Here is a 13697-nt window from a genome sequence, read left to right as displayed (position 1 = left end):
TCACTTGCAGGGATTTCATATGTTATTCCATATGGATATGGATATAGAGATGGCTGTGATCTACACAGTGGGATAATTAAGAAGCTGTAGTTTTTTTAGTCTAAGAATATGCTACATTATAAAACAGGAAACTCACATGTAAGGAAGTAATTTTTACACATTGAGATAGTGGAATGATCCTCAGCGGTCTGATTTAAAGCTTTCAAGCCCGCTGTTCTATAGCAACAATTTCCAAGCATAAATGGGGCAGGGCATATAGAGGTTAATATATAAAACCTATATGACAGAGCCATGCCTGTCAAACAGAATCATATTAAGATGCTGGGATAGCATAGAAGGTGATTGTTGGACAAATATCTTACTAAGCATTCTGCGGAGATATTTTTTGGCAAAGGAGAGTATATTATTTTCTACATTCTTTTTATCAGACATGGAGTTTCTAGGCAAATTTAAAAAAATATTTTATAATTAAGTTTCTAAAGACCAAGATTTGGACCCCACAGCTGCAGGCTGCAGGACTTTGTCCAAGACCTTTCTCATTGCTGGGTCACATTCTGAATTCCCAATATTCATGTGATAATATATTTTCACCTGTGGAAAATTAATTGTTTTCCTATCAACTCTTATAGGAGAATTTGCATGTCATAACTATATATTTGCCAAGAGAAATAAATAACTATGAATCTTCAAAAACAGCAAGTAACACCAGAACATCATTCATTGGTAAAGCATGTATATCAAAGAGATTGTTTTTTCATGAATTCATCCCCAAGTAATTATATTCATGAAATATTTCTAGAATCCATAGCTCATCAGCACCACCTTTTTTGAGTATTCTTGAGAATATATTAAATATTAGAACACTGCCCTACAAATTTATATTGAGACATTTAATTAAAACTTCAAATGTCAATTATGAAATGAATAAAATATCTACAGAAACAATGAGAACCCCGTGTTCTTCAGTCTATAAAACACACTCACCTCACTAGCATTAATTGTAGTGCTATGTCCTTCTTCTGGCAAACCAGCATAATCTCAAGATGTGACTCAGGCTGTGATGGAATGAAGTAGCCCTTGAGGCTTGAAGCAGTAAGACTTGAAGTCAAATACTGCCACACTCACCCCCACCCTCCCAACAGACACACACACTTAGTGGCTCTGTGACTGTGTAACAACATCTGTATGTCTCTGGTCCCTGGAGACATGGCAATTATTAATAGTTTTCAAGTGATTGCATGCTCCAGGGCTGAGTCCCTGAAGCAGCAAGCTTCAATTACCACGTTTTTCTCTCTCTTTCTTCTTCCATCTTCATTCTCTCCTGTCTTCTCTTTTTCTCTTTGTAGTATTTTCTTCTCTCTTACATTTGTTGAATAACCTATTATGTGCCAGGGATTGCGTTAGGTTCTGGGCGATAATTATGACATGGCTTTCATACCCATTAATTTGCTAGCAGGACAGGTTGAAATAGAGGAGGTGGTGAAATGGAAAGAAACATAAAAACAAATGCTGTGGGGAAGTTTCTAGCAAAGGTGCACACAATCAAAAGGAAGAAAGCAAGTAGTCCTATTTGGAAAGACTTCTTGGCAGCTGAGACATCAGAGCTGGGACTGAAAGGATGCATGGAATTTTAAGAGATCCAGTAAAGAGTAAGTGTGTTCTAGACTGTATTATCCACGCAAAATTGTGGAGGAACCAAAGTATATGGCAAATCCAAAGAAAGGAAAGTGCTTGGAAAATCAAAGGCATATGCTGTGTAGAATACCATAGTAAAAAATGTTTGGAGACAAGTCATGTAAAGATTTGAATAAGACAAAAATCACTATGTTACCTGGAAATCACTGTGGAAGCATTACTTTTTTGAAATTGGTGAGAGATGTTCACATCTTGTAGTAGATTTTCTGAATATAATCTTTGTTTCTAATTTTAAAAATAGCATAAATATTTGCTGATTATCATAACCACTGAATTAATACCTAAATTTCATTTGACATGTGTATATATGTGTGTGTGTATACATTTATAAAACCTAAGTAGAAAACATGCATATATTTACATATGTGTGAATCTATATATCCATATATGAATGTATATATTTATAAAAAGAAATACAAAATTTATCTACATTTATATGTGCATATTTACAGCTATGAGTGTGCATATATATGTGCATGTTTATAAAATATATATACTGTGTGTATATATAATATTATACATATATAATGTAGAAAATAAAACATTTGCCTTTTTACTTATCATGTAATAATACCGAACAATAATACTGAGTCTAAACGCTTGATTGCAATTAATAACATTTTGTATATGAGATCAGTGAGCACAGATCTGTGCTTCTTGTTATAGACAGGTGAAAAAAAGGGGGGGACAGTTCCAGTGCCTGCAGTAAAACATATCAAGCTATCTTTGTGTGTATTTATTTCCAAATTTTTATATGCACCATATAACAAAGCTAATCATGGCATATATAATTCAAAATAATATTAAAATTATTATAATGTAATCATTTGTAATAGGCTCTTTATAACAGTTTTTAATGTCTGCTTAATATTGTATGCCTTTGATCTCTATAACCTTAAGCACTAACTTAATATTTTTCTTGTTATTATTTAAATTGCTTTTCTTTTAAAAAATATTGTACAGAAAAGTGAACATCTAAAACTAAAAATATGAGTAACCAGGAGAAAATAAAATTTATGATTTTCTTAGAGTAAGTTCTTAGTTTAAAAAGTACTGGTCAAAATGTATAAACAAGCTTTTGATTGCTGAGTCACTTGATCAGTTGTATTTCCAAATGGGTTGTTATATTTTTAAAAGGCACCAGAAATGTATAAGAGGAGATACAGTTTCTCCAAATTCAGACCCATCTATCTATATGTCTATTTATCTATCTCTCTATTTCCCTATTTCTCTATGTATGTATGTATGTATGTATGTATGTATCTATCTATCTATCTATCTATCTATCTATCTATCTATCTATCTATCTATTATCTATCTATCTTCCTCTAAAATCTCTCCCTATCTATCTAAATCACAAATTATTAGTGACAAAGAAAGGGAAATGCTGTTTTCTTTGAGCCTTATGGAGGCCGAATTATTTTCTAATGTGTTTATCTAAGTGTTTCATTTTTTCCTTTGTGGTATATCTGTGCAAGTTTGATATTGTTGTGATTCTGTTATTCAGTGGTAAGGTGGGCGTGTGTGGAAGTATGTCTGGTTAGATATACTTTATTCTTCATAACTGGTAGCCTGTAGTATAAATCACATAGCTAGCAGAAAGTATGGGTGCAGTACATGACCCCCCCACTTATAGAAGAATTGTCTCTTATAGCCTTTTACCACTTAACCTCATAAGTAAAAGTCCACTTTTCACAGATAATAAAATGATAATTGCACATTGAATTGGAAAGGGTTTTTGGGGATAACAAAGCTAGTGGTTTCATAACCAGGATAATGTGTTCAACAAGTCTTATTCAAAAGAGGAGTCTAGCACAGCATTTTATATCAACTGCAATCTTTGAACAGCACAATCTGGGAGACCCGTGAAGAGTGAATTACAGTAATCAGCCTTCAAAATGACAAAAGAGTCAATCAGCATCCCCTTGCCTTTCTTGTGAAGCCTCTCAATCTGGTGATATCACAGAAATTATAAAAAGAAATCTTCGTGACGGATACAAAATGCTTCTCAAATGATAACGCCAAAGACAATGGGAAGAAAAAAGAACACACACACAAGTTTAATGTTTTTGAGATGACTGAAGCTGGATTCTAATCAGAAATATTCCCTGGATGATGAGACATAAGAAACAGCTGTTGAGCACTAAGAGGAACTTAGGCCAGTCTAGGATTTAAATTCTTAAACTCCTGAACCAGGAAAATCTCCATTTGATTGAATAACATAAAGATAAAATCATATCTTAAGTACAGGAGAATCAAACACATCAGTCTATTCACAGCTAGGTAATGAATGTTGGTTTCAAACAAGACGATCCTCCTTTTCCTTGTAATTCTTCTACTAGAATTCACCCCTTAATCTTCTACTCCCCAGCGCCAGGTTCAAATTTCCATTGAATGAACTTCATGGAGAATGGAGGGTTCTCATTAATTGAATTCTCTTGTTTGCTTGAATTTTCAAAATGAAGTTCCAGGGAAACTTCTAAAATATAATCATTTGTATTCTCTCATCTGGAACTACTATGCAACTTAAGCTACTGAGACTCCAAGAGGCGTAGGTACCCCTGAATACCAAGTGTGATTTTTCCTTCTCAAAATTACAAAATGTTACAGCCCCCCACTTTCAAGGAAAAAAGTTTGTCCCAGGGATGTTCTGTTGTTAGTCCAAGGCTAGCTGATTATGAAACGGTCTAAATCTAAACCCTAGAAACATTACTATTGGAAATTTACAAAAGTAAAAAATAAAAGATGTGATCAGATAATTTAATCAACTCAATACTCTTATCCTGGAATTTCTATGCTGGAAAAAATGATCTAAGCTGTTTTCTTTATTGTGAGGTTATTTATCAAATATCCACATCAAGAATTTTACTAATTGCTTCAGAGGAAAGCATTTTGTCACATGGCTTCTCCTAAACTTGAGACAACTAACTTGTCACCGCACTGGTGTAATAGAAGGTTAAACTTATGTGAGCTTCTGAACATGTTGCTGAGTGTTGAGAATGTGTGACTGTAAGCATGCTAGGGACATGGACACTACTGCTGCTTGGCCATTTATGAAAAAAGATAGACACAATTTATGTCTTGGGCAATGGGATGTTATTTAAAGTAGCACCATCAAAATTTGCTTTAAATTAAACTAATTTGCCAAAATAAACTATTCTGGCAAATAGCGAGTCAGAATCCTCTCTCTGGCTTTTTAGAATAAAAGTTGAAAATGGATAAGAAATGCCATTTTATTGAAGATTTAAGTCACTTTTTAGCATTCACAGTTCAAAATTTTTGACTTTTGACTTCTCAAATCTGAGAATTTAAATCCTTCTCAAATTTGAAAACAGTCTTCCCTAATTACTATATTTTGTGCTCTGTGTTAGGTGGCATTTCATACCAAACAATGATTTTTAAAATAGGGGAGTTATCTCTTGTCCATAATTTTGTTTATTCATTAATTTGTTTTATTGGATGCAGAGTTTCTCATCAAACACATTTCTTTTCATAAAAGAAACAGCCTGAAACTACCAGTGCTTGGGAGATATGTTAGCCAAAGCAGGAGAAAAGAAGTAGAAGGGAATAGTAAGGCTATTTTCATTTTCTATTTTTGGAGCTTGTCAATATCTTGAAGTATCTATGGAAGTGAAATACATTGTGAATAGGAATAGTAAAGTTAAGTAATATGTGTAGATAAGCCCAACACAAAAAGAAAAGTAAGAGGATCCAGGGCAATTGTGGTTTCCCCTATCCTGCCTTTCCAGCTACAAAATAGCATAAAAAGCATTCCAAAAATTCTGTCTTGGATGTTTTAATGAGTTTCTGCTAGTCGTGGGGTTGAGACTAGAGGCAGTGGACTTGGGAAAGCAAGAGCTGTTCATTATTCAGTTTGAATTGAAGCCACTTAACTGTGCTGCGTGTTCTAAAGAAACCTTGGAGAGACTTCCTACTCGCCTTAGAGATCAGAAAACCTACTCCCAGTGTTGTGGAAGGAAAGAGGAGATGCAAAGATTCTCAGAGGTGCAGCTTCCCAGTGGGGTCATCTTGAGCAACCCACTTAAATGAATAGGTATTACTCTCATTTTACAGGTAAGAAAACAGTCTGCCCTGCCTTCTTAAGGAGCAGGCCTGGACCGCAGTACATTATTACATTGAAGTACTTTTGAACTATAGATGTCTGTGTAGGAGTGACATGCAGGCAAAATGTTTGGCACTTGGACAGAGTCCCAGTTTTGTAACGTGTATTTGGGGATCTTGTCAGGAAAGAGGCAATTGAGGAGAATTTAACAAAGGGAAAATTGACAAAAGTATGGCCTGGTTAAGAGAGACCGTCATGGAGGAATGCATCATCAGATGCTAGCAACAGAAGTACCATCAAGACTCCTAGACCTTAAGGAGCAAAGGAAGGTGGCAGTTATTGGACACTAGATAGAATTTTACTTTAACGATATCTCTAAATAATAACCTGAGTGGCCAAATACAGGAATAAAGTCTTTGCAGGAGTCTTTGGGGGAGCCAGTTGCACAACCTCCTAGGTTAATGTATATTGGTGGAGCCTAACAAAAAGCCAGAAAGTAAAGGAGTTAATTGGGGCAATCTATTAAGGCCACCCTTACATGCCAACACTGGGTGGGTAGGGCTGGCTAGTGGACTTGTAGGAGCAATTGTAGAATATTCTGTACTCTAGCCACCATCAACATAAGCATTAAAAAGTCTGGTTGGGGAAGGGGAACAGTGTGTTTGGGTAACTACTGTGTACCAAGAACTTTGCCTGAATTATCTCACTTCATCTTGGAATGTCCACAGTGAGAAGCTGCTTATTATCTCTGATTGAGAGGATATGGAGTTTGGATGAGTTTAATAATTTATTCATGGTCACAGAGTTGGTAAGGTTAAGACTAAGATAAAAAATACAAACTTGCTTGATTTCAATTATGAGGGCAGCATTGGTAAGAGGAATCAAACTTGAAAATATATGGTTGACCCTTGAACAACACAGGTTTAACCTGTGAGGGTCCACTTACAAGTACATTTTTTTCAATAAATATTTTGTAAATTTTTCTGAGATTTTCAACAATTTGGAAAAATTGACAGATGAACCAGGTAGCCTAGAATGTTAAAAAAATTAAGAAAAATGAATGTCATGAATGCATAAAACGTGTGTAGATACTGTTGTTACCGGAAAGAGGTCCCAATCCAGACCTCAAAAGAGGGTTCTTGGATGTTGTGCAAGAAAGAAGTCAGGGCAATTGTGTAGAATAGTGAAAGCAAGTTTATTAAGAAAGTAAAGGAATAAAAGAATGGATATTCCATAGACAGGGGCAGCCCTGGGGCTGCTGGTTGCCCATGTTTATGCTTATTTCTTGATGATATGCTAAACAATGGGTGGATTATTCATTCCTCCCCTTTTGTAGACCATATATAGTAACTTTCTGAAGTTGCCGTGGCATTCGTAAACTGTCAGGGTGCTGGTGGGAGTGTAGCAGTAAGGACGACCAGAGGTCACTCTTGTGGCTATCTTGGTTTTGGTGGGTTTTGGCCAGTTTCTTTACTGCAACCTGTTTTATCAGCAAGGTCTTTATGATCTGTATCTTGTTCTGGCTTCCTATTTCATCCTGTAAGTTAGAATGCCTTAACTGTCTGGGAATGCAGCTCAGAAGGTCTCAGCCTTATTTTACCTAACCCCTATTCAAGATGGAGTTGTTCCAGTTTCACAAGCCTCTTACACTATTCTATTTATATGTTAATCGACTGTTTGTGTTATCAGTAAGGTTTGTGGTCAATAGTAGGTTATTAGCAGTTACATTTTGGGGGAGTCAAAAATGACATACAGATTTTCAACTGTACATGGCGTCAGTGCCCCTAACCTCCCATGTTGTTCAAGAGTCAACTGTATATGCATCTTAGGTAGTATGAAGCTGCTTACCTCAATGGGGGAGGGTAAAAAGACTTTTGCAATTGATGAAGTCCCATGGAGCATTTCTTGTCCTATTTGCTAAACAACATTCTCCACTGTGATGCTTCACTCATATTCTGATATAACTCGTAGACACTAACCCAAAGGTGTTATTTCCAAGTGAGTAAAAAAACTATTTTAATTCCAAATGCCTGAGAGACATCACGGTTTTGTTTTGTTTTACATTTTCACTTTCACAACATATAAAAGAAATAATGAGAATAATACATACCAATCTTTTTTGACTCGGAGAAGTTGCAGGAGTTCTTTCGCGCAAGTAACCTGAAAAGTCTCATGCATAGACCTCACCTCATCAACTTTCTTGAAAAAAATTGCTGCCTTCCTTGGAGAACGACATTATTTTGCTCTGATTGTTAGAAGCTCCATGTCAAATTCCAAAGTCCAGTGGATGGCATAATTGGTGATGACCTTAGAATGTGGTGGTACAAGCATTCATGTAAATGTCACAGGAGGAAAACAATGTTTTCAATCGTTTTTACTGAAAATTTGAGCCATAATGAAAACATTCTAGGTCATGAAAATGTATATTCATAGCAGAGTAGCTATCTTGGTATCTCAACATGCTAATATAATGAGGTTGTTATCTTTGTTGCTGTTTTTTGCTTATCTGTTTGTTTTCTTCTCAAGCATGCCTCAGAGTGATCTAAATCTGAATGGTTGATATATTTCTACTTTTATTTCTGTTTTTATTTCTAACTATATAGGTATGACCTATAAGCTACATTATGATGTGATCAAATCCTGAAACAAAGCATTGCATTGAAAAATATCATCATAGTATTACAAATGTTTCCAAATAAGCAAGGTTATCTAATTCAGTGCTCCCTGAATGGGAAGCCCTATTATTAAAGTTGTGTCAGAGTCTAATAAAGTGTATAAGAACTCACAGTTCTCCCCAGAGCCTGCTCTCTGTGTAGGTGCATTGTATTTCCCTGGTAACTCTTGGGACTCACTTGCTACTCGAAAGATTTAGGGACTTGAACTCCTTGCAGTGCTTTTACAGACAGATGATTTAAATAAACCATATGAATTTAAAAAAAAAAGGAATTACAACTTCAGAAGTGGCCAAGGCAATGGCTCAGCTTCAATTTGAATTGAACATGTATGGTGCCCCTGGGTTAGAAGTGAAGGGGTTAAATTATCTTTAATGTGGACATTTTCCTTTTAGCTTGACCAGAAATGTAACACACATCAATTCAATAGAAGTATTCTGGACTAGTCAAAATAAGTTTTATTATGGACATTTAGCAATATGGGGAAGGGGCATCTTATGACAGAGTTAAGTAAAAATGCAGGAAATAAAAAAATACAATATTATCATACTAATATATCTGTCAGTTGTTTGACATGGGAAAATATGAAATAACTGCAATATTTATCAATATGAGAATGCCTTAGCCATGTATAGTATATTGTACAATGAAAAATTATGCAACTGTAGGAAGTAATGAGGTGAACTTCTATGCAGTGACAAGAAAGTTTTTCAAAAACATCTCCTGTGAGAAAAAGAAAGTCTCAGAATGCTGCCTACATCATGATCATGTCTGTGGTTAAATGTTTATACACACATTTCTGGGTATGTACATATCATGGCCTTGTAATTTTGTGCCTCAAAATGTCAGCGTTATCTATTAAAAAAATATGTGGAGGTAGAGAGAGAGCTAAATAAGGATTTTTGATTTTCAAAATAAACTTCAGGAGGATCTAAGAAAATTTTGGATCTTTAACAAGAATATTAAATTACCAGTGAAACAAACAGACAAACCCACATGAAACGCTGAATATATATCAGAAGAAAAAACATTAAGATTTGAGCAGTGATAATTTTATCGTATTTTATGTAATTTTATATTTTATACACCTTTTCCTATATCTTCCTATTTTTCTAAACTATTTGCTACTTTTACAAAGAGAAGATGTATCTAAAGAATTAAAATATAAATATAGCTGAACAGTAGATTAGAACTTAAGACACTTGACTATATTAAATCTGATTGGTATTTTATTCATCTGAGTTGATTCTAATGACACATTTATTTATTTCATCTCTCTAATGTATCTGTGAACTTCAGAATAATTTATCTTTGACCTCAGAGCCTTCAAGCTATGTGTGTATTTACTCCTCCTGTGGGGGAATTGAGATCTGTGATAAATTGGAGAATTCTTTCACTCCCAGGGTTTTCTGGGGTGGACGAGACTGTGTTATGATATACATTATAATTTGGTAGGCAAGGGATGCCATTCAGTTTACTTTCTAATATATATTTTTGCAAGTTCTTTTTATACATTATAAAATATATTTTTGCAAATTATCTGTAAATGTCTATGACCACAGTCTTTCTCATTGATATAACAGGCACACACTAATCAAATGTCAGAAGAATACAGAAAATTATCTGACTAGGGACTTGGTGTATGCTTGTGTGTGTGTGTGTACATGTGTGAGATTAACACTTTCATTTTTGAATTAGCTCTCTGACTGAAAGTCATTCTTCCATTTTCCCCCTCAGCTATTATAAAAACTGCCCTTCCCAACATGGACAGAGAAGCCAAGGAGGAGTACCTGGTTGTTATCCAAGCCAAAGATATGGGTGGACACTCTGGTGGCCTGTCTGGGACCACGACACTTACAGTGACTCTTACTGATGTTAATGACAATCCTCCAAAATTTGCACAGAGTAAGTTAATTTCCTGCACTGGATGAGAATCTTGGTATGATGTTTCCATTTGAATTTATATTATAATTTTTAGTGATATTTAAAAACCTGACAGCAACTATTGAGTGGCTTATTATGTGCCAGGTATGGCATGATTTTGGTACTAAACTTATTCCCATTTTACAGATTACAAGAGTTGATACCATTTCCAAATATCAAGTGTATAGTAAGTAAGAATTAGAACCAGTATGTCTGACTGCAAGTTGTGCACTCCTTTCTCTTTTGCCTGCTATTTCTCTTTATGAAAGCTTGAGAGGGTGATGAAAATGAAGCTCAGATATTGCTCTATTATTAGCCCCATTTGTTTTAGAAAGGAAATCAAATCTCTAGTGCCCAAGGTAGGGAAGACAAATATGCAGTAGGGTTGCTGCAAAATGTACACTCCTTCTTCCTGCAACTGGGAGGACATCAGTAAGACTCCACTCTTCCCTGCTAAAGCCATACTCTGCCTTGGAAATTTCAACAGCATGCATTCTAGGCAGCCAACATGAAAGAATCAGGGAGACGATAATTATTTGGCAACTTTCTTTACTCTCATCGAACACTTTCTTCTGAGCATTTATTCAAGTAATATGACAGAGACATGATTTGATAAGGCCTTTCTGACATGGGGACTCTTGAATTGAGACATGAAAAAGTGAAAACAATTAGTTGGAACAAGGTGAAGCCATGGGAGGGAGGATGAATAGTGCAGCTAAAAAGGCTGTTTAAAAGCCCTGTGTCTACATACTTATTATTATTATTATTATTATTTTAAGATGCCACATATAACTCAGATCAGGCAGGGCTTTTTTTCCTTTGATCTGGCTTATTTCACTTAACATAATATCCTCTAAGTTCATTCATGTTGTTGCAAATGACAGGATCTCCTTTTTAAAGGCTGAATAATATTTCATTGTATAAATATACACCACAACTTCTTTAGCCATTCATCTGTCAGTGGATACTTGGGTGATGTCCATTTCTTTGCTATTCTGAAGAATCCTGGAATGAACATGAAAGTGCAGACATCTTTCCAAGGCAGTGGTTTCTTTTATCAAAACATCACAGTGTACACCTTAAATATAGTCAATAATAAAACAAAAGAAGCTCTGTGGAAGGATGGTGTACAGCCGTGTATGGGAATGGAAATAATTTCACTGCAGCTGGAGCGGAGAGTGCCAGGGGAGAGTGCTGCAGCAAGAGTCTGGAGAGTTAGATTAGACTGAAATTAGCCATACTTGGATTCAAAAGCCATTTTAAGTACGAGGACCTACGAGGACCTTTATCCTAAGATCATTAGGAGGCCATTTAAAGATTTTAAATTGCAGCTTGAGTGATAGGCTGTGGTTCCAGCGAAATTGGAAAGAAATTAAATCTGGCTTTCCTTCAATGCTTTTTTCTGCTTTGCAGCCAGTTAAAGAGTTATTTGCAATCATTCACATAAAAGGTGATGGTAGCCCTGGCAAGCAAGGGTAGTTGTGTTGGATGCAGAGAAAAGTGTATGAGTGTGATGCATAGTTGAGTTACAGAAGATAAAAGTCTAAGGAAAGATTGCATTTTCAGTTGAGGAAGCTAGATGATAATATTTCTAACATGAAAGATTAGATGCATGCTGGTGCTATTTGTTTGTATAGAAAACACCATAGGAAATCTGTTTTTTAAAGAGTTAAAGGAGGGAAGGTGGGGTGGGGAGAGACAGGGAGAGAGTGACAAAGAGAGAAATGTGTATGGAGCTTGAAAATGACACATTTGAGGTATCTTTGATGATTTATCTGAAGAAATTCCAAGCTAGAAAGGATAGAGGAGATGCATTTTCATTAAGAATTTTAGAATTTTTACATCTGGCAATTCATAAATCAGACAACAATGCAACCCTTTTAAACAAAATTATTGAAATGGAGAACACCATTTCTTCTACTCTTTCCCTCACTTTTTTTGCCTTTGCAGTTGCCATTACAGTGAATACTGCAAGATGCCATATTTCATTATAAGAAAATGATTATTCAGTTAAATAGTGGCAGATCAATTTCAAACGTGTGCCTTTTCTTAGAGATAATAACTATTAACTGTGATCACACTGATAGAGATGAGGAGCAGGCACAGAATAGGAATGGTTAAAAGAATGTTCCATTTGCTTGGCTTCCCAAGACTCCCCATGTAGGACTAGCAGCATGGTGCGGCCCTTTGCTGTCTTATTTATTTAATAAGCATACCGAAAGGGATCATCTCAAACCTTACTTGGAATATACAGTTTGTGGAAAATGGAATCATTACACCAATTATGAGAAAACTGGGAGACTTCGCTTGCAGTGAGGATTGTCAGTGCCTACCTTGTGGCAAAACTATTTGGAAAATGTTTCAATCCCCAGTCCTATAACTTCGTGATTCTAAGAGAGATGTTTTTATCCCATTGTTAAGTAAAGGGGTGTTAGTGCTGGAAGAAACCTTACTGTTATGTTGAGTATAATGAGCCTTAGTTTATCCAAGGGACTCAGTGGATTTGAGCTCGAATGAGAATTAGGTAATGTTCTCCAGATTTGATTTTTCCTTTTGGGTTTTTAGGTCATTGAATGTTTAATTTTCCCTTGTTGTGGTTGCAAGGAGACTAAAACTTTTTGGTTTTTTGAGTTTGGGTTCCCCAGAAACAGACCCTGAGACAAGAATTTGATTATAAGTTTAACTCGGAGATGGGACCAATAAATGCCAGTGGAGAAAGGAGAGAGAGAGAGAGAGAGAGAAAGAGAGAGAGAGAGAGAGAAGAGAGAGAGAGAGAGGAGAGAGAGAGAGAGGAGAGAGAGAGAGAGAGAGAGACAGAGAGAGAGAGAGAGAGAGAGAGAGAGACAGACAGAAAGAGAGAGAGAGAGGAGAGAGAAAGAGAGATAGCCAAAAAAAAAAAAAAAAAAAGGTGCGTTTTTGAGCCAGTTACTACAGTGGGTTACTGGAACTTTATCTTATTGGAGAAACTCTGGACCATTGTAAAGAAGGAAAAGAAAAGAAAAAACTCAAAGTTATCCTGCCACAGAATGGAGAGACCTAGAATTTTATATACTAACTCCTGTGAGTCTTTGAGGGCTGCTTCTGCAGGAGGCATTAATTTTCTGACATTTCTGGCCTGACATTCAGTGGGCAAAATAGGTTCTAAAGGCCAGAAATAACCCTCAGGCAAAGAAATGCAGGAGTGGCAGTTAGATGTAAGACAGGTGTACACTACAGTAGCAATGGCCGGGGGTTGTGATTGGGACACCAACAGCTTCCTCTACACCAGTGAAAGTGAGTGACAGCAGTATAACAACTAAAGTGACTTGAGTTAAAATGGACTAATGCCACTAATTAGACACACT

The 13697-nt window shown here is 35.9% G+C and overlaps 1 protein-coding gene across 2 annotated transcripts in view; it reads left to right on the top strand.

The window, feature by feature from the left end:
• CDH8 (cadherin 8) overlaps positions 1 to 13697 on the top strand; it is a 382846-nt gene that overhangs the window by 204917 nt on the left and 164232 nt on the right. For both annotated transcript variants that reach the window (XM_055364446.2, XM_019012882.4), the window contains exon 5: positions 10168 to 10335. In XM_055364446.2, the coding sequence (XP_055220421.1) occupies positions 10168 to 10335 (168 nt within the window). The remainder of the gene's footprint in view (positions 1 to 10167; positions 10336 to 13697) is intronic.

This window comes from Gorilla gorilla, chromosome 18 (assembly GCF_029281585.2).
Source record: "Gorilla gorilla gorilla isolate KB3781 chromosome 18, NHGRI_mGorGor1-v2.1_pri, whole genome shotgun sequence".
Taxonomy (NCBI): Eukaryota; Metazoa; Chordata; class Mammalia; order Primates; family Hominidae; genus Gorilla; species Gorilla gorilla.
The sequence above is the reverse complement of the archived record's forward strand: the minus strand, read 5'-3'. Positions and strand labels throughout refer to the sequence as shown.